At 37.0% G+C, this 22,599-nt stretch overlaps 1 protein-coding gene across 9 annotated transcripts in view; it reads right to left on the bottom strand.

Annotated features, from left to right (window-relative positions):
* The window catches only part of CLOCK (clock circadian regulator), a 134,716-nt gene that overhangs the window by 13,925 nt on the left and 98,192 nt on the right, over positions 1-22,599 (bottom strand). For 7 of the 9 annotated variants that reach the window (XM_055340836.1, XM_055340869.1, XM_055340852.1 and 4 more), the window contains 8 exons: positions 18,494-18,641; positions 17,881-17,956; positions 12,481-12,622; positions 9,986-10,086; positions 9,373-9,462; positions 6,009-6,161; positions 4,959-5,168; positions 4,056-4,261 (listed from right to left, as the gene is read on the bottom strand). In XM_055340836.1, the coding sequence (XP_055196811.1) occupies positions 4,056-4,261; positions 4,959-5,168; positions 6,009-6,161; positions 9,373-9,462; positions 9,986-10,086; positions 12,481-12,622; positions 17,881-17,956; positions 18,494-18,641 (1,126 nt within the window). The remainder of the gene's footprint in view (positions 1-4,055; positions 4,262-4,958; positions 5,169-6,008; positions 6,162-9,372; positions 9,463-9,985; positions 10,087-12,480; positions 12,623-17,880; positions 17,957-18,493; positions 18,642-22,599) is intronic. The other 2 variants (XM_055340877.1, XM_055340887.1) reach the window with 2 other exon arrangements.

The raw sequence follows: 22,599 nt of genomic DNA, 5'->3' as shown, positions 1-22,599 counted from the left end.
CACTCTTCTGAGACTCCCTGACACACAAACACCCAAAGCCTACTCTTTAAGACTCAGGCCAACTAGATGGCTTCCCTGGGGAATTCTATCAAACGTTTAAAGAAGAAACCATACCTATTCTACTAAAGCTGTTCGGAAAGACAGAAAGAGATGGAGTAATTCCAAACTCGTTCTATGAGGCCAGCATCACCTTAATTCCAAAACCAAAGACCCCACCAAAAAGGAGAATTACAGACCAATATCCCTGATGAACATGGATGCAAAAATTCTCAACAAGATACTAGCCAATAGGATCCAACAATACATTAAGAAGATTATTCACCATGACCAAGTAGGGTTTATCCCCGGGATGCAAGGCTGGTTGAACGCTCGTAAAACAATCAATGTGATTCATCATATCAGCAAGAGAAAAAACAAGAACCATATGATCCTCTCAATAGATGCAGAGAAAGCATTTGACAAAATACAGCATCCGTTCCTGATCAAAACTCTGAAGAGTGTAGGGATAGAGGGAACATTCCTCAACATCTTGAAAGCCATCTACGCAAAGCCCACAGCAAATATCATTCTGAATGGGGAAGCACTGGGAGCCTTTCCCCTAAGATCAGGAACAAGACAGGGATGTCCACTCTCACCACTGCTATTCAACATAGTACTAGAAGTCCAAGCCTCAGCAATCAGACAACAAAAAGAAATAAAAGGCATTCAAATTGGCAAAGAAGAAGTCAAACTCTCCTTCGCCGATGACATGATACTCTACATAGAAAACCCAAAAGACTCCACCCCAAGATTGCTAAAACTCATACAGCAATTTGGCAGTGCGGCAGGATACAAAATCAATGCCCAGAAGTCAGTGGCATTTCTATACACTAACAGTGAGACGGAAGAAAGAGAGATTAAGGAGTCAGTCCCATTTACAATTACACCCAAAAGCAAAGAGGTAAAGAGGTAAAGGATCTATACCCTAAAAACTACAGAATACTTCTGAAAGAAATTGAGGAAGACACAAAGAGATGGAAAAATATTCCATGCTCATGGATTGGAAGAATTAATATTGTGAAAATGTCAATGTTACCCAGGACAATTTACACGTTTAATGCAATCCCTATCAAAATACCATGGACTTTCTTCAGAGAGTTGGAACAAATTACTTTAAGATTTGTGTGGAATCAGGAAAGACCCCAAATAGCCAGGGGAATTTTAAAAAAGAAAACCATAGCTGGGGGCATCACAATGCCAGATTTCAGGTTGTACTACAAAGCTGTGGTCATCAAGACAGTGTGGTACTGGCACAAAAACAGACACATAGATCAATGGAACAGAATAGAGAACCCAGAAGTGGACCCTGAACTTTATGGTCAACTAATATTTGACAAAGGAGAAAAGACTATCCACTGGAAAAAAGTCTCTTCAATAAATGGTGCTGGGAAAATTGGACATCCACATGCAGAAGAATGAAACTAGACCACTCTCTTGCACCATACACAAAGATAAACTCAAAATGGATGAAAGATCTAAATGTGAGACAAGATTCCATCAAAATCCTAGAGGAGAACACAGGCAACACCCTTTTTGAACTCGGCCACAGTAATTTCTTGCAAGATTCATCCACGAAGGCAAGAGAAACAAAAGCAAAAATGAATTATTGGGACTTCATCACGATAAGAAGCTTGTGCACAGCAAAGATACCGTCAACAAAACTCAAAGGCAACCTACAGAATGGGAGAAGATATTTGCAAATGACGTATCAGATAAAGGGCTAGTTTCCAAAATCTATAAAGAACTTATTAAACTCAACAGCAAAGAAACAAACAATCCGATCATGAAATGGGCAAAAGACATGAACAGAAATCTCACAGAGGAAGACACAGACATGGCCAACAAGCACATGAGGAAATGCTCCGCATCCCTTGCCATCAGGGAAATACAAATCAAAACCACAATGAGATACCACCTCACACCAGTGAGAATGGGGAAAATTAGCAAAGCAGGAAACCACAAATGTTGGTGAGGATGCAGAGAAAGGGGAACCCTCCTGCACTGTTGGTGAGAATGTGAACTGGTGCAGCCACTCTGGAAAACTGTGTGGAGGTTCCTCAAAGAGTTAAAAATAGATCTGCCCTACGACCCAGCAATTGCACTGCTGGTGATTTATCCCAAAGATACAGATGCAGTGAAATGCCGGGACACCTGCACCCCGATGTTTATAGCAGCAATGTCCACAATAGCCAAACTGTGGAAGGAGCCTCAGATGGATAAAACAAGATGTGGTTTATGTATATAATGGAATATTACTCAGCCATTAGAAACGACAAATACCCACCATTTGCTTCAACGTGGATGGAACTGGAGGGTATTATGCTGAGTGAAATAAGTCAATCGGAGAAGGACAAACATTATATGGTCTCATTCATTCGGGGAATATTAAAAATAGTGAAAGGGAATAAAGGGGAAAGGAGAAAAAAAGAGTGGGAAATATCATTGAGGGAGACAGAACATGAGAGACTCCTAACTCTGGGAAACGAACTAGGGGTGGTGGAAGGGGGGGAGGGCGGGGGGTGGGGGTGGCTGGGTGATGGGCACTGAGGTGGGCACTTGACGGGATGAGCACTGGGTGTTATTCTGTATGTTGGCAAATTGAACACCAATAAAAAATAAATTTATAAAAAAAAAAAAAGACTCAGGCCAACTACCTCCTCCTCCGTAAAACTTGGGCTTGACCATACCCTTCTCTTCACTATTTTTCTCAACCTGTAAAACTGTTCACTTTCTTTTTCTGAAGACCTATTTATCATACCAAATAATATGGATTTGTTTAACTCTCTATGGCTTACTATTCTGACCATTCTCTTGGGACAAGGAATGTGCCATACTCACTTAAGTAGGCACTCCAGTGGTTGCTGAAATATATCTTTTCCCTTCAAATAAAGAGGTCTACAAATAGTTGCTAAATTGTATTCTCCAAAATGTGTATCAGCATTCTAGATCAATGTCTTCTTCCTCACACTTTGGAACTATCTCTACATTTCTAGGGAGCACATTCATAACCCCTCCTTTCAGAATGCCAGTGCTAAAATCTGGACTTCACTTGGGGAACTGAGTTCCAAAGAGAAGAAATAAGCTGTCCCTGCTCTCATTGCCTTTGTGATCCTGCAGCTTCTTTACTCTGGAAATTAACAGGATTTTAATAAAACCTATTGCACAGTTTGACACAACAAAATTGTATTATAAAAGCAGCAGCCTACTTGTATTGCAGTAATAGAAGTAAAAAAAAATTTTTTTAATAGAAGTTTTAAGACCATAGAGATTCTGTAGTTGTTAAAAGACAGCTTCCCAATATATGAAATAACTTCTTCAAAATATTTGTTTCCAGGTCAGCTATTTGTACTACCCACTAAAATAAGTCATAAATGGTTTTTTTTCTAGAATGGCTCACAAAATAGTGTATTATATAAATGTAAGCACTTGAGTTTTGAAATCAGATACCCAGGCTTAAATTAGAAACTACTCATTGCCCCCTTAACTACCTATAAGCCCCTGACCAAATTACTATAAACTCACTTTTTTCTTATCCTGGAAATAAAAGATCCAATACACACTTTTTTAAAAATGTGCGACAGCGTATTTTGAGCACCTAGTACAGTACCCAACAAACTCAAGAAAGTCAGCTACTTTTATTCCATAACATATATAAGCTATGGTAGTATAAACGTTAACCACTGTTACTGCATGAAAACTCATCAACATTTGTATTCAAATGATGAAAGTGTCATAACCATACATATATAGCACACATAGGCCATAAAACTCTAACTGTGTTATGGAGATTGGATTCTACAATATTGGTGGAACATTTCTGGACAGGAAACAAAATTTGTTGTTATTCTTTTATTACGATGTCCTTAAACAATGGACATATTCGGCATTTTTATTTCTAATTCAAGAACGCTGGCAGGAGTTCGCTACAAAAATCATGTCTTTATAAATCAAATTAACTATTTTTTAACTAATCAGTTTCTACAACTTTGGAATAACTAACGCAATATGACAACCACCTGATCTGTCTGTCCTGAGTGAATGTAGTTACTGCGGTGCTCTGGGTACTGTTCTGCGGCATGCTGGATGGAATCTGGACCATGCCTCCTGCTGCCGGCTGAGAGATCACCATAGTGTTATAGAGTGGCGCTGTGAGAGTGCTCTGCGTCTGACTGGGAAGAGAAGTTTGCTGACTGTGCCCACTCAGTACATTTTGTTGACTCTGCTAGAAAATAGAAGACATTACAGATGAATTAAACAAAAAAAATTTTTTTAGGAAACCACTATTCATAATTCCAACAATAGTTGACATGACCGAAAAAGAAGAGGCAGGACATATTACTCTGGGAGAAATCTAACTACAAAGGACCAAGACTTATAGTAACTGAGAATGAATTAGTCTTCAATATCTTGTTGGAATATAAGCTATGAACTTTAGAATTTCTGTTAATGCCCAAAGTGAGTGACTGACATTAGACATCTTTATAGATTTCATTTACCCTTGGGATTTACAGCCACAGATGTATACCAATTACCTGCATCAAATTTCCTGAATTTTTAGGAAATTCCCTAGGATACTGATTAAATTATTACTACTCTAACAGTATATACTTCACCTGTAGTAACATGTTTCCTGGTCAGCCTCTTTTGTAAGTTCAAACTTTTTAACATACAGAAGTAGTCTGCATTGAATGAACTACAAAATTCTTAAATGTCAAAATACTGAAAACATTGATAATATCAGCAATTTAACAATTTTTCACAAAATATGTTAATGATCACCCTCAAAACTAAGCTTTCTAATTATTACTATTAAAGGTCAAAGTACGGAATGATTCCAGACAGATTTCATTTTTGTTTCCACAATAGTATACATTTCAACCACTGAACATTCCATACCCCACTGCACTTGATAACGTTACCTGACTTGATGTACTCTGTAAAGTCTGCTGTGGTATCATATGTTGAGTTGTGCCAATGTGTCCAGTATTCATTCCACTTTGAATTTGGTTAGTTTGAACGACCTGGCCCTGCATATTTATAGGTGCGAGTTGCTGGATGTTAGATGAATTTCCAGAAGAAAGTTGAACAGAACCAAAATTCAAACCAGGGGTTGACTGTTGTAAAAACATCTTTAAAAATAAAGATTACATTAAAATGAACTTTGTAGATTAAAAACAAAGAAGAATGAGAGCAATTTAAAAAAAAAAAGGAAGCAAAAACAAGCCATGAACTAAGTTTTTAAAAAGCAAATAAGAGGATGGCTAAGTCATTTTGAGTGAACAATTAGCAACAATAAACAATTACTGAATAAAACATAATTCATATTTGTTCTTCCAGTCATCCTAACCCTATTGTGTTTCCAATTGTCAGAAAAAGGTGTATAAATTTCAAAACCTCCACTTGTTTGAACATCTTACATTTTGGGCATTGTCTGTTCTACTAGCTACCCAAAAGGTCTACGGACCTGTGGTTCTGCATCACTCACTGTTTATAATGTATGGCATTAGATAGAAGTAGTTTTAACTTAAAGTTTCCCTACCCCAAAATCTAAGTCTCCTCTGAGAGATACAACTTTATAGTGGCCCTGTCCTTTGACCAAATAAGACTAGTTCAAATCATATCTTCTAAGTATTTTACTAAAATAATGACTGATGACTGATTTATAAACTCTGTACCTAAAAGTCTATATGAAATATTATTTTTCTATTACGGGTTTAAGCTTACTAAAAGTTAGACTGCTAAAGGAGACTCCGATCTGGAGAAACAAGGATGTTGATGGAAATACTCTTAGGAATGAATCTGACTGTAAATGCAATCATACTGAGTAGGTAACCACTGAGTATTTACTCAACTAAATTGATGAACTGTATCTCTTACTTCTTATTTTTAATTAAGAAAAGTCAACTTTCCTAAGAAACTAAAATATAAATGGCTTGCTTTGCTTGTATTCAAATGTAGTAACAACTTACTTGCAGCCCTTGACCATGGACCATTTGAAGTTGTTCCTGAATTTTTCTTAGTTCTTCTTGTTGTCGATGAATATTTGCTTCTATCATCCGTGTTCGTTGCTCTAATTGGTCTTTTAGATGCTGCATGGCTCCTAGTTGAGCTGAAAACTGAAACTGAAGTACCATGTATGGGAAAAGTGTAACATATTTTAGAATCACTTACTCTTCATAATTGGGAAAAATAAGTAGAATAAATATATCATGAGATAAGAATGTTATGCCAGTTATCAATGTATTATCTAATTCACCCACCTTTGCTTGGCTGGACCTATAAATATTTGTCAGCAGACACAAACTTAGTCATGTCAGTAGATGGAGCTAGAGGGATACTACAAAGGGAGTAATTATTACTGAAAAGGGAGAGGACTTTTCAGCAAGTCTTACTGGCCTCCTAATAGGATGCTCCCTTGCAAATTTTGCTGGTATCCCAGCAGGTGGCTTCCTACTCTCCAGCCCTGGTCTGTGGCACCTCAGTGAACCGTTCTGCCATCAAGTGGCTGCTGCAGCCATATCAACCCCAATGGAAAGTGAGTTTCAACCTGGCTGGAGAAGAGTTTAGGAGGTCGGGAGAGTTTTCCAACTTGTTCCCTCTTTGCATAGTCTCCGTCTCACTAACTGCTCTTTACATCCATTTTCCTATATTCTTTAGACTTCTGTTACTAGTTAATAATTTTTAAAATTATTATCCCTATTTCAAATTTCTGGTACGGCTTCTGCCTTCTGACCGGATCTTGACTGATTAGAAGTACACACTGGCATTAGAAGACCAGAGCTCACGAACGCCTGGGTGGCTCAATTGGTTAAGCCTGCAACTCTTGATTTTGGCTCAGGTCATGATCGCAGGGTTCTGAGATTGAGCCCTGACTGCGTCTGGCTCTGAGCTCAGCATGAAGTCTGCTTGAGATTTTCTCTTTCTCCCTCTCCTTTTGCCCCTTCCCTCTCACACACGGTGCATGTGCTGTTTCTCTCTCTCTAAAATAACTAACAACAACAAAAAAAGACCAGAGCTCATATTGTGGCTCTACCGTTTCCTAGAACAAGTTGCTTAATTTCTACCATTTAACAAATGAAAAAGTAGCCTGCTCCTAGAATTATTTATATCAAATTCTGTTATCCCTAGAATGTCCTCTTTGTACACACCATTAGGTTATAAAAATCTAACAGATAACTAACCATATTTTTACTCATATTTTCAACTGAAGCTGTTCTCAGACAAGTATGAAATGTAGGCTTTTACAAACTAAGTAATTATGAATGAAAAAATGCATACAAGAATGAAAACAGTTATCCTACTTCCAGGATTTTCAATCTTATTTCACTTGAGTCATAAGCAGCTTCTATTTACTACCTTGAAATTTAGCCACACTTAGTGATTCATCACTTAAGTGTATACATGCTCATTTAATTATTTCCATGAATATTTAGCTTAGGACATAGTTTAGCAGAAAGAATTCCAATTTATTGGAAAAGCATCTTAATCTTAAAATAGTCTCCTACAGGGGCACCTGGGTGGCTTAGTCAATTAAGTATCTGCCTTCGGCTCAGGTCACGATCCTGGGGTCCTGGGATTGAGCCCAACACTTTGGGCTCCCTGCTCAGTGGGGAGCCTCTGCTTCTCCTTCTACTCCTCCCTCCATGTACTCTCTTGCACATGCTCTCTCTCTCAAATAAATGAAATCATAAAAAGAAAGTCTCCTTGAGTGAACTGCATCTGAAAGTGAGAAATGCCCTCCCACCAAAAGATTTTTTCTCTATCTTCAAAAGTTTGTGTTGAGGATACTGAATATTACTCTTCAAAAGGTATACAACTCTGACTTCTGAAGTTGACAATCATCAGCTCATATCCTACATTTGATTACACTATGACAAAATATTTCAAATTTTGTACCTCAGCTCCCTCATGCCTTAAAAAAATATTATCCAAAATGTTATATTTATATCATATGATGTATTTTATCTTAAAAATTATTTACACCTTTGGGTAAACATTATATTCATCACTTAAAGGATTTCTATTAAATGCAAATAAAAGATACAAACAGAAGGCACGGTAACAGGAAATAAAAAATAAAAGGAACTAAGAGGTAAAGTGGCTTTCTCACTCAACAAAATATGAGATCTGACACTTATTAACATTTTTGACATAGTAGACATTATTAATTTCATGAAAATATCCCTTAAAATGTTAAGAAATACTCATTCAGTATCTTGAGATGAGTGAACAAATAATATTGAAAGTACATCTAAATATTTACATAAAAAATCTGTTAACCTTCAGAACAAAAAGCATTTGAGGACTCAATGTTGATAAAAACTATTATGACTACAGATAATACTTAAGCACCTTACATGATCATATTGCTGTAAGTCAAGATTATGATGTTTAGGTAATTTACAACACTGTCAATATATTTGTACAGGTCTCATATAATGGCTAATAATTATGTACATATAATTTAAATAATAACCATATAAGATAAAGGTATTTTTAGAAAACCATTTTTACCTATTGTTAACTATCATCATTTGAAATACTAAGTGAAGATATATTTAAGCAAATAAAACAGTTTGGATTATTTTTACCACTACCTAGTATTTTTAATGTGTTTGAGGCACTGAATGAATGCAGAGTCATAAATTACAAGTTGGGAAGTTATAATCAGAAGTAACTTTGTGTCCCTTTTGTAATACCTCTCCTCTGTCTTGCTATAGGCCCCTTCAGGACTCAGCCCAAGCAACAATTCTTCCAGAAAGTTTTCCTTCACTTCCTCAGGCTGCATTAGGAGTCCATCTAATGCACTCACATATCAGCCTATACACCTTAAGCACAGACTACATAACATTTGCAATGTAGTTCTATGTCATTGCTTCTAAATGTTTAACAGTATACTCGTATTTGTACTGCCGGCACCTGCAATAACTCAAGGAACTCAATAAATGTCCCATATACAAATGAATGGATACATGAATAAAATTACTTGATTCTTCCAATATCCATAGGAATAACAAAATCGACAACTATATTTCATCTTTAATATCTTTCTGTCTATACTCTCAGTGGGGGTGTTATAGCATATAAACCAGGATAATTTTTTGTTGTGCAAAACTGTCACGCATACTGAAAGACAACTAGCATCCCTAGCCCCTGCCTATTATGGGTCAGTGGTACTCCACAATCACTGACAATCAAGAAATATCCCCCAGACATAAATGCCCACAGGTGAGATTCACTGCACTAAAAATATATAGATTTTTAAAATCTTTATTAGCTTAAAAACAATTTATCATTTTAAAATACTCAACTCAAACAAATAAACAAAAATACCTGGGACATGCCTTGTGGAATTGGTAAATTTGCAGCTTGAGACATCGCTGGCTGTGTTAACGACTGACCAACAGACTGGGAATTTATGGACTAGGAAGCAAAATAAAAAACAATACTAGAGTGACAATTACTCCCATCCATAAGTACTTCCACAGAAATACCACATGGCATCTTTATAACTGAACTACAATTTGCCTCATAACATTTTTAGCTGAGTACAGGTATGCACATCTTCCCCTCTACACTGGACATGCCTATTCCCTATTTATCCTTTTATCTTCTAAGACATCTGCCACATTATTTTGCATGGGCTTTCAATAAAAGTCAAATGGACATAAAAGTGATTAGTATTCAAAACTGGATATAAAATGGTTTAATTATTAACTTTTCTTAATTAAAAGAAATGTCTAACATTATACCTGGAAAACAAGCAAAAGGAGTATGTTTGAGAACTATTTCACAAAAAGGGAAAGATTGCAAGTGTTATTTATCAACAGCTATTTTGATCTTTATAGAAAAGGAAAATGAATTAATGAATTTCTAAAGATTTACATGACTTCCCCCTCCTTCTAATAAATCTTTATTCAGAAGAATATTAAGTAGGAAAGTTTACCTGACTACTAAATGATGCCCTCCTTGGCGCCATCTTTTCATGAGATGGTAAATGTGGTCTGGGAGGAGTGCTAGTGTCCGTTGGGATCTTTGTTGGTGTTGCTGAGGTTAGTCAACAAAAATGAAATAGTATTAGTACTTTATAAAATGTAACTCCCAAGGATTAATCTCAAAATGGATTTTGGTGAATAAAAATAATATTTCAATTATTTTTCTAAATTATTTTATAAAAGGGAAGTTTGACAATAAGAGGATTCATTTTGATTACTTCTTTCTTAAGGACAAAGAAAATCTTTGAAATAGGCAAACTTTAAGCTTAAAAATGGTTACTAGTCGGGCAGCCTGGGTGGCTCAGAGGTTTAGTGCTGCCTTCAGCCCAGGGCCTGATCCTGGAGTCCTGGGATCGAGTCCTGAGTCAGGCTCCCTACATGGAGCCTGCTTCTCCCTCTGCCTGTCTCTCTCTCTCTCTCTCTCTCTCGTCTCTCATGAATAAATAAATAAAATCTTAAAAAAAAAAAAAGGGTTACTAGTCCCCGAACTCAATAGTAAAAAAAACCTAGTAACTCAATTAAAAAATGGCCTAATGACTTGAATAGACATTTCTTCAAGAAGATACACAAATGGCCAACCAGAATATGAAAAAATGTTAAAGGTCACTCATCATCAGGGAAACACAAATCAAAATCACAATGAGATACTACTTCACACCTGACAAGATGGCTATTATCAAAAAAAAACAAGAAGTGTTGCTGAGAATGTAAAGAAATTGGAATCCTTATACACTTAAAATTGGTGGGGGAATTGAAACGGTACAGTCACCGTGGGAAACAATAATGGAAGTTTCTCAAAAAATTAAAAATAGAACTACCACATGTGATCCAGCAATTTCACTTCTGAGTATTTATCCAAGAGAACTGAAATCAGATCTCGAAGAGATACTAGCACTCCTATGTTCACTCACTGTAGCACTATTCTTTATAGCTAAGATGTGGATACAATCTACTGACAGATGAATGGAAAAACAAAATGTGGTAATATACGTACAATGAAATACTATTCAACCTTTAAAAAGAATGAAATTTTGCAAGTTATGACAACTTGGATGAATCTTGAGGACATTATGCTAATAAGTACAAAAACCCAAAGATGAAAAGACAAGTACTACATGACTCCATTATATGAGGCATCTAAAATACAGAAATTCACTGAATCAAAGAGTAGAATGGTGATTGCCAAGGGCTGTGGGGGATAAAAGAAAATAAGGAGTTATTAATGAATGGGTAAACTGTTTCCATTAAGTACAACGAATAAGCTCTAGAGTTCTGCACTACAACCTACAGTCAACAATAATGCATTGTATGTTCAAAAATTTAAGAGGGTAGACCTCACTTTAAGCATTCTTATCACAGTAAAATAAAATGTATAAAAAGAGAAAAACAGCTTCAAAGGGGAAACTTTTTTCTCCAACATTTCAGAAACTCCATGTTTAACACCTCTAATGGTCTACTCACAGTGTTGAGTGGTTCCAACAACCTTTTTCCTTACAGTTTTAATACCCTGGGAAATAAAAGTGCTAAACTCTTTAAACAAAAAAAGGTCACTAATTCAATGATAATTATACAAGTCTTCATTAAAAATAAGAACTAAAAATAACTTTCAAAAAGCAGGCTTAAAAAAAAAAAAAGAGTGGCTGGTGGCTCTGTCAGTTTAATCATCTGCTTTCGGCTTAGGTCATGATCTCAAGGTCCTGGCTTTGAGCCATACATAGGTCAGACTGTCTGCTGGGTGGGGAACCTGCTTCTCCCACTCCTTCTGCTCCTCCTGCAACTTGTGCATTTGCACTCTTCCTCTCAAATAAAAAAAATCTTAAAAAAAAAAAAAAGCAAACTTAAAGAACACTGGCTGGTTCTACCAGTAAATAAAGGAATAAACAGTTTTGCTTTTTTATTTTTGAGGGATGATTAAAAGCAACTTAACAATACCAACACTACTACCTAAACATTTTATAGGCTTCTTTATAAACTTAATTCTTTGTTAAATGTGAGCGACATGCTTTTTGCTCACTGGAAGGTTAGTATATTTCAGAGATGCAAAAATTTATCATTTTGAAGTAGCATTTCACCCACCTTCCCACTTGTCTCCCCTCTGGCAAGCAACCAGTCTGTTTTCTGTATTTAAGAATCTGTTTTTTTGTTTTTTCTTTGTTCATTTGTTTTGTTTCTTAAATTGGTGAAGTGGATCAAGATCTTATCATCATGATGAGCACTATTTATAGAATTGTTAAGTCATCATATTGTACACCTGAAGCTAATATGACACCATATGTTAATTATAATTCAACTAAAAAGAAAAAGATTTAAAAAGAGTACTTCAATCAATACTACAGTAAACCTTTCCATATAAAAAATAAAGTAGCATTTGATGAAAAATGCTGATACTAGTAACACATTAGAAGTACTCTCTTGAGAGAAAGTGCTTTCAAGCTAGGATACTTACAGGAAGGGTCTGAGACTGCTGTGTGAGATGATTTTCTTGAACTCCTGGAGGAAGCAGACGGGGTTGGGCTGTGATCAAACCTTTCCAAGGCTTCCTTGAGACTGACTGTGTTTATACGATTATCAGACCCAGAATCTTGGCTCTAAAGAGACAGAGTAAAATAAATGTATTCTTGAGATTCAGTTCAGAGATTCCAAATTAATGATACAGCCTGCTACCCCTTCCTCCCCAAAATCAGTTTTTACCCGCAACAAGGCAAAGGTACCTGTGTAATATTAGGTAAGGAAATAAAAGTTTCTTTTCTATAGCCAGAAAATTTTGGCTTTATTCTCTATTTACAGAAACAGATAATTACAGATTTTGTTTTCTTTATTCTCTATTTACAGAAACAGATATATATGGTATAAATTAAGAAAGATTTCTTAATTTATACCATATATAAAAATTAACTCAAATAGATCAAAGACCTAAGCATAAGAACTAAAACTATAAAACTTTTAGAAGAAAAGGGGAAAAGCTTTATGACCCTGGATTGGGCAGACTTCTTGGATGTGACACTAAAAGCATAGGAAACAAATGTACATCAAATGACACTATAGAGTGGAAAGGCAGCCCATGGGATGGGAGAAAACACTTGCAAACCACTTATCTGATAAGGGATTAACACCCAGAATATATAAAGAACCTTACAATTAAACAGCAACCTTCCCCAAAGAATCCAATTTAAAAACAAAGGTCTTACAAAGATATTTCTCAAAAGAAGATACATAAATGGCCAATAAAACACATGAAAAGATGATTAGTGTCACTAATCATTTGGGAAATGCGTATCAAAGCCAAGAGATAAGCACTTTAAACCCATCAGGATGACTATTATTTAAAATAAAAAAAAACACAAAATCACCAGGTTTGACAAGGATAAACCGGAAACTTTGTACACTGCTGGTGGGAATATAAAATAGTGCAGCCACTATAGAAAACAGTATGACAATTCCTCAAAACTTACATATAAAATTACTACATGATCTAGTAATTCCATTCCTAGGTATATACTCAAAAGAATTGAAAACAGACTCAAACAAATATTTGTACACTCATGTTCACAGCAGCATGATTCACAGTACCCAAAAGATAGGTGCAACCCAAGTGTGCACTGCTAGATGAATAAACAAAATGTGGTATATATCCATACAATGGAATATTACCAGAGTACCCATAATCAGCCAAATCTATCCTCAACCTCACCTCTGAACATCCATTTGCTGGCCTGCTCTAACTAAAACCCAGATGTCTCTAGAAAATACCGCGTTCTTAAAGATCTTTTAAGTGGTGCCTATTTTCTATCTCCTAACCTTCAGAACCTTGCTCTGGAGGGGAACAAGTCCTCCTACTGCTCTTCCCAGAACTTTTCCCTTTTCTTCTTTCTCAAAACTCATAGCCAGAATCTCACATTATCACTATATGACTACCTCTTATTGCTGCAGTCATTTACTGACCTTAAGGTCACTCCTCACTAAGTACCTGAATTCAAATTTCTGCTCCTGGCTTAGTCTTTTCCTCACTAATTCTTACTTCCACAGTTACAAATATCAATTCACATGTTCAACATTATGATTTCTCTCTTCCTCGACGTCTTGATCTTGATTTCTACCTGTCCTTAGTCACTCATTCTTAGTCATAACCTAGACCTTGTCATTACCAGTAAGAATAAACTTTCCACAATTTCAGTTTCAAACATCCTCCTCTTTGATCAGCATTTTCCATATTTCCTATTCGTTTCTCCTTAGTATCCCAACTCCAGTAAACCTTTAGTGGAAGATAAAATACATTGATTTTACCATATTTTCACAATCACTCTCTCATTTTATGTCTTTTCTCCCTTCTTCACCCAGCTTAAATTCATGGTTAATTATCAGAATCACACCCTTACAGTTGTCATCAACTCTCTTACTCCCACCTCCCTTCACACCACACTCCCATGGAAAAATCCCAATGCTTATTAGTCTATTCTGAACATGGCTGAAGAAATACAACATGGTAACTGTTTTTCTCTAAATTAATAGCCAAGAACCTCAAGCAGGTCCTTAATCCTGCCTGCCAAACAGACTAAAATTACCTTGTCTGTTCACTTTCCTACTCCTAGAAAACAATTTAATCCTTGCTCCTCTCTTCTCAAACCTCCAACAAGTTTTCTCCTAACCTCACTCTTAGCTGGTTACTCTACTTCCTAGTTCACTGAAGAGTACTGCGATAAGCTATTATTATATCAATCTATCTAGCAGCACCTGTACTCATGTATTTTGCTTTTCTTCATGTCACTACAGATCAGGAATCAGCAAACACTCCCTGTGAGAGTCAGAGTCAAATACCATAGGCTTTGAGGGCCACACAGTCTGCTCCAACCATTCAACTCTGCTGTTAACAGCACAAAGCAGCCACAGGCAATATATAAACAACTGAATGTGGCTGTGGAATCAGGATATAATTTTCATGTGTCACAAACATTATTCTTCTCTTGATTTATTTCAATCACTTAAAAACATCTGGAAAACACATTTTTAGCTTGTGGGTGTTACAAAATCAGGCAGAGGACTAGATGTGGCCTAAAGGTCATAGTTTGCCCAAAACCCTTCTTGTCACTGAATAATTTTTCCATTAGCTAAGCCCAATCTGTCCACTTGTGGACTGGATCCCATCTTCTCATCTACTCAAGAACACTGCTCCAGCATTTTTTTTTTAAGATTTTATTTTTTATTTATTCATGAGAGACACAGAGAACGAGAGAGAGAGAGAGAGGCAGAGACACAGGCAGAGGGAGAAGCAGGCTCCATGCAGGGAGCCTGATGTGGGACTTGATCCTGGGACTCCAGGATCAGGCCCTGGGCTGAAGGTGGCCCTAAACCACTGAGCCACTCAGAAATGCCCTGCTCTAGCATTTCTCTCTCTCTCTCTAATTCTTCTCTCCCCAACAGACCATTCTCACCAGTATGTAAACATGTTATTATTTCTCCCACCTTAAAAAGCAAAAACTTCTTTTAAGCCTACTTCTTCTACTTACTACTGTGCCACTCCTCTCTTTGTAGGAAAACTTTCCCCACTCACTGTCTCTAACTCCCCTTGTCCTAGAAAATTCTCTCTTATGCCCACCCTAATCAGGCTTTCACTCATATTCCTATTCCACCCAATCTGCTCTTACTGATCAACGAATACATGTTGTTAAACTCAGTGCTCATCTAATTTAACCTCTTGCAGCTGAATCTGAGAAAGCTGATTGTTCTCTCTTCATAGACACGCTTTCTCCTAGCTTCTAAGATAACTCAGTTTCCTGTTTTTATTCGTACCTCCCTGGATATTCCCTTCAGTCTCTTCTGTGATTGTTCTTGTCTCCTTCACTCTTAAGGATAGAGTGCCCCAGTACTTAGCCCTTGATCATCCTCTCTCTCACTATCTCTCTCTCTCTCATTCATTCCCTTGGTGATATTTAGATTCATGACCTTAAAATCCATCCACACATTAAAGTTTCTCAAAAATATATGTCAAGGGGTGCCTGGGTGGCTCAGTCAGTTAAGTGTCTGCTTTCGGCTCAGGTCGTGATCCCGGGGTCCTGGGATTCAGATCCGTATGAGGCTCCCCACTCAGCAGGGAGTCTGCTTCTCGCTCTCCCTCTGCCTCAACTCATGCTTGCTCTCTCTCTCTCTCTAGTGCTCACTTTCTCTCTCTTGAACAAATAAATAAGATCTTTAAAATATATGTGTGTGTGTGTATCAAATGGACCTCTTCCCTAATCTCCAGGAGGACCGTGGAGGTAAAGAGTAAACACAGTTAAAATAGACATAGGCACAGTATATTTTGGAAGTAGGGCTAATTGAATTTACTAAGGGTTGGATACTGGCATAAGAGAAAACAAAGCAAGGAGGAACAACCTCTGTATTACTTTAGTTTCTATAACTGTCTTCCCTCATTTCAAAGAACCCTAGATTTAAGCGCTTTTCTCAGAAAATGTAGCTTACTAAAACATACTAGATCTTCTTCCTCTAAGCATACAAAGCCTCTTTGACAAAATTATTTCATGTGGGATCCATCATTGCAGAGAACTTCTCAGGGTTATTCACTGCTGTATTCCCAACATTTCAAGCCATGTCCAGTACTTTGGCACATGGAAAGAGTACTTAATAAGGTTTGTTAAAAAACCTGAATGGTATCTCCCATATTGACCCTGGCAATGCCTTATTTAACTCACTTTTTACACAGATTCTTGATTCTTTTCATTCCACTTATTTTCTGCACATCAAAAATAACTGTTGTAGGCAACTTCTGACATAGCTCACCATGATCCCCCCACCCTCCTGGTATTCACCACCTTGTATAATCCCTCCCCTACAGTATAGGCTGGGCCTCGTGATTTGCTTCTAATGAACAGAACAGACAAAAGTGATGGGATATTACTTCTCTGAATAGGTTACAAAAGACTCTCTCATTCTGCTGTTGTTCTCTCTCCCTGGATATTCTTATCTACTTGCTCTGATGGAAATGGCTACCTGGAAAGAAACTGAAGGCTGTATCTGGTCATTAGCCAGCAAGAAACCAAGCCTTCAGTCCAACTGCCATTGAGGAACCCCATCCTTCCAACAAGCACTGAGTGAGCCTGGAAACAGATTCTGCCCCTAGCAGAACCTTGAGATGACTATGGTCCCCACTGACACTGTGATTACATCCGTGTGAGAGACCCTGGGCTGACACCTTGATTTCAGTCAATGACCAATTCTAAGCAAAGGGCCCATCTAAACTGTGCCTAGATCTCTCACAGAAACCAGGAGATAATAAATGTATTATTCTATATTTTACATCATTAAGTTCTGTACACAGCAATAGGTAAAAATATACTGTACTTCTACCTGATGTAATGAAAAGAGAAACCAGAGTTCAAATTCTGACTATAACTTCCAGCCATGCATCGTTACGGTTAATTGAATTTAAGGGTTGGCAGAGGAGGTACCTTTAGGGGAGGTACCCCCAAACTCCTGTCAAGGCTTCAGTTTCAACAATTTCAAAATGAGGATATTACCTATGAGATAAGGGTATCTGAGGAATAAATGACACTCCATGCTTCATATAAAGAACTAGCCAGAGCTTTGCACATTGTAGGCAATTAGTTAATGGCAGTTTAAATCTGAGACCATATATGTCTCTCACTATATAGGAGGTCCTTCAAATCTTTTTCAGAAACAGGTGAGGTTTTAAAGTACTATATTTGAAATAAAAATAAATAGTAAAATATAATTTATAACCCTGTCACAAGTGAGGAAATGAAATATTTGAAAAATACTTTTCCTATAAATTACTGAGTTTTGTCTTTCATTGGGAAGAAAAAAAATTTTTTTTAAACTCTAAGATACATACTTTGTCAGCAGCTGTCTCAGGAAGAGACTCTTCAATGCCAAGTTCTCGTCGTCTTTCAGCCCTAACTTCTGCATAACTACAAATGGAAAAAAATAGAATTTTGGTGCTTAATCATTCATTTAAAATACTGCAGAGGTGCATTCCATATTTGTTATGTGTTTTACTTGTTCATTACAGACTCCAGACTATTTGCTATGCACTACATGAACCTAGAACACATCTATAGTATTCTATCTTAATCTAGGTATCTCAAAAGTTTTATACGCTACTGTAAATGATCTGTAACTACATCGTACTGAAGAGGAATTAAATAAAGGAAGAGTATGCTTATCTACTCCAGTTCTCCTTTTATATGACTGGCTTTGGTACATAAAAGACAGTTACAATTTCTGTTCTAAATCATGATGTTTATGTCAAGAATTATATATATGTGCGTGTACTTGCACTCTATTTCTACATAATGCCTAAGTGAATTTAATAATGCACTGAAAACATGTGTCAAAAATTAGGAAAAAGATCACTGTGTCTCTTAACAAGTCATGCCTAAAAATTACATTGCCAATACCATTATCAGTGTTTCTATAATTCAGAAATGCTATAAAAGAATTATTACCTTACTACGGTGTGAGTACAAACAATAAACTCTGGCCTTGAATTCCACTGATGATAAGTGATGTAATAATGAGTTTGAAGCCAAATCCACTGCTGTCCCTTGGTGAGGAACCTATAATAACATGATTTGCCTTTCCCATATTGCATTACTAAAAAGAAAAGAGAAAAATATGTATTGATTTATATCATTAGTTATGAATATGGTTTTTAGTCAAAGCTATCATTTACAATTAAATCCATATACACAATTCTTCTGGCTTTTCAATAACATATGTATCAGTTACAAGAAAATATTATTCTATAGAGATAGCTTATGGTCCCAAGCAACTAACGTATCTTCCACAGTGCCCAACTTAGAGCCAGTTATTGCTGATCTCAGATACTTTTCACACACATTAGATTTCCAAATACTTAAGAATGACGTATTCACTTACTGACTTCCTTCTATCAACACAAACTGAAGATAACAGCAATAAGTAATCACAGTTGAGGGATTTTTTTTCCCTACAGGTACAGCAACTTTGGGGCATTTAATTCAAAAGTTTAACCAAAATCAGAGTAACATAATTGTTTAAAATAACTGATAAGAGAGAGGTCCAAGATGGTGGAGGAGTAGCAGACCTTAGTTTCATCTGGTCCCAGGAATTCAGCTTGATAGCTATTAAATCATTTTGAACACCTGCGAACTCAACCGGAGATCTAAGAATAGCTACAACTCTACAAATAGAAAAGCAACCACTTTCTGCAAGGTAGGAAGTGCAGAGAAGTGAATCCAAGGTGATATACGGGAACATAAAATGCAAGGGGAGGGAGCCTCCACAAGCCAGCTATGGAAAGTGATAGAACAGTGAAGTGCAAAATTGATACTTCCAGAAGTCTGCTCCACTGAGGGATGTCCCTGCCTGAAAGATGCTCAGGTGGCCAAGCAAGGCATAAATAATCCTAGGTGGGACAGTGTGGTCTCAGGATTCTCGGGGTCTCAAGAAGACCAGGGGTGCCTGAGTGCAGCACAGTTCCCAGACATCGGAGCAGGGAAGCCAAATTCTATTAATGAGCCCGTGAGTGGGCTCTCAGCTCCAGGTTGTCATAAACAGCAAACTGTGGCACAGTCTGCATGACCGCTCTCTGAGCAAGGGACCAGCAAACGGGAGAACCTGTGAGATCCTTGCTTCCTCCCTTGGGAGGAGCTGCATGGGAGCACCCCTAGGAGCCTGGGAGGGGGGTAAATTCTCACCAATATACTAGATTGAAATGGTCAGGCATAGGCTGGGTGAGCACGGAGTGTGGACAGGCGACCAGGGAGACCAACTGCTTTTCCATGAGGGTGCACTGAAGAGTGGGGCCCTGAGCTTTTGGCTCTGGGGCAGGAGACTGGGAGGCTGCCACCTTCACTCTCATCCTCTAAAGCAGCACGGAAGCCTTCAGGAAACAAAGAGCTACCACCAACAGCAATCTGGAGCAGATTAGTAAACCTGGTCCCCTGGCAAGGGCAGTGCAGTTCCTCCAAGGGCAAAGACACTTGAGAATCAGCACAACAGGCCCCTCCCCTAGAGGATCAACCTAAACATCCTGCAAAGACCAAATCGTTCCAACACTGAGAACCGCAAAATTCCAGCACTGGGAGAATATAGCATATAGAATTTATGGGTTTTTTTCCCCCCACGATTCTTTAGTCTTCCAATTTTAATTTTTTTCTCTTTATCAACCAATTTCTTATTTTATCCAATTTTTAAAAAAATCTTCTTTAATTTTCATTTTTACAGTTAAACATTCTACCCTTTCATTGTATTTAATTTTATCTTGTTTATATGTTTTTCTTTCTTTACTGTTTTGGGATGCAATTTCTTCTAAGAGACCAAAATACACCCAGAATCCAGTGTATGGTTCTATTCTCTTTACCGGTTTGTTTCAGGTTTCTTCTTCTTCATTTTTTTCTTTTTGTCAAAATCTTTAATTTTCATCTTTACAGTTACCGTCTATCCTTTCAATATATTTAATCTTATTTGTGTATATATAGGTTTTTCTGTCCTCACAATTCTGAGATGTAGTTTAGCAAACCAACCAAAATACACTCAGGATATAGTGTATTGCTCTGTTTTATTCGCCTTTCTGTTTATATTCCTTCTTTTTCTTTTTTTCTCTTTTTAATTTTCATTTTTACAGTTACATTCTATCCTTTCATTGTATTTAATGATTTTTTTTTTGCACATGTTTTTCTTTTGTTACAATTTTGGAATCTAGTTTTCTAACAAATGGACCAAAATGCACACAGGATCCAGTGGACTGCTCTATTCTGTTTACTTGTTTGATTATATATATATTTTTTTTCTTCCAGTTTTAGGTCTCTTCTGATTTGTTTAGTGTATATTTCTCTGGGGTTGTTGTGGTCATTTCAGTACTTTACTCTCGTCCATCCATTCTTCTCTGGGTAGAATGACAATTCTACCTCAAAAACTAACTTCAAAGAAGAGAATACCCCATTCACTGCAATAGACAGATCTAAGCAGAAGATCAACAAAGAAACAAGCTTTCTTTGCTTGTTTCTTCTGCTTTGAATGACACACTGGACCAGATAGACTTCACAGATATATTCAGAACATTACATATTCTTCTCAAATACACAAGGAACCCCCAGAATGGATCACATACTGGATCAGAAATCAGGTCTCAACCAGTACCAAAAGAATGGGATCATTATCTCCATATTTTTAGACCATAATGCTTTGAAACTGGAACTCAATCACAAGAGGACATTTGGAGAGAACTCAAATACATGGAAGCTAAGGAGCATCCTACTAAAAAATGAATGGGTCAACCAGGAAACTAAAGAATTAAAAAAATTCATGGAAACAAATGAAAATGAAAGCACAACTGTTCAAAACCCTTGGGATACTGCAAAGGCGATCCTTAGTGGGAAGTATATAGCAATACAAGCCTTTCTCCAAAAAAAGAAGAAAGGTCTTAACTATACCACCTAACCTTATACCTAAAGGAGCTGGAGAAAGAACAGCAAATAAAGCCTAAACCCAGCAGGAGAAGACAAAGAATAAAGAGTAGAGCAGAAATCAAGGACCCAAGTAAATAAAATCATGAATGAAAGAGGAGATATCACAGCCAACACTGAATACAAACAATTATAAGAACATACTATGAACAACTATATGCTAATAAATTAGGCAATCTGGAAGAAATGGATGCATTCCTAGATACGTATAAACTACCAAAACTGAAATAGAAATAGAAAATCTGAAGAGACCCATGACCAGCAAGGAAATTTAAGCAAAAATAAAAAACCTCCCAACAGAGAGTCCAGGGCCAGATGGCTTCCCAGGGGAATTCTACCAAACATTTAATTAATACCTCTTCTTCTAAAGCTGTTTCAAAAAATAGAAATGGAAGAAAAACTTCCAAACTCTCTATGAGGCCAGCATTATCTTGATCCCAAAACCAGACAAAGACCTCACCAAAAAGGAGAATTACAATCCAATATCCCTGATAAGCATAGATGCCAAAATTCTCACCAATATACTAGCCAATAGGATCCAATAGTACATTAAAAGGATTATTCACCACAACCAAGTGGGATTTATTCCTAGGCTGCAAGGTGGTTCAACATCTGCAAATCAGTGCAATACACTACACTATAAAAGAAAGGACAAGAACTGTATGATCACCTCAATAGAAAAAGAAAATGCATTTGACAAAGTACAGCATCCTTTCTTGATTAAAACTCTTCGCAGAGTAGGGATAAACATACCTCAATACCATAAAAGTCCTATGCACAAAGCCCACAGTGAATATCATTCTCAATGGGGGAAAACTGAGAGCTTTCCCCCTAAGGTCAGGAAGATGGCAGGGATGTCCACTCTCACTACTGCTGTTCAACATACTACTAGAAGTCCTAGCCTCAGCAGCCAGACAACAAAAAGAAATAAAAGGCATCCAAATCAGCAAAGAAGCCAAACTTTCCCTCTTTGCAGATGATGACATGATACTCTGTATGGAAAACCCAAAAGACTTGACCCCAAAATTGATACAATGCATACAGGAATTTAGCCAAGTGGCAGGATATAAAATCAATGCCCAGAAATCAGTTGCATTTTTATA

Source organism: Nyctereutes procyonoides, unplaced genomic scaffold, assembly GCF_905146905.1.
Source record: "Nyctereutes procyonoides isolate TBG_1078 unplaced genomic scaffold, NYPRO_anot_genome, whole genome shotgun sequence".
Lineage (NCBI taxonomy): Eukaryota > Metazoa > Chordata > Mammalia > Carnivora > Canidae > Nyctereutes > Nyctereutes procyonoides.
The sequence above is the reverse complement of the archived record's forward strand: the minus strand, read 5'-3'. Positions and strand labels throughout refer to the sequence as shown.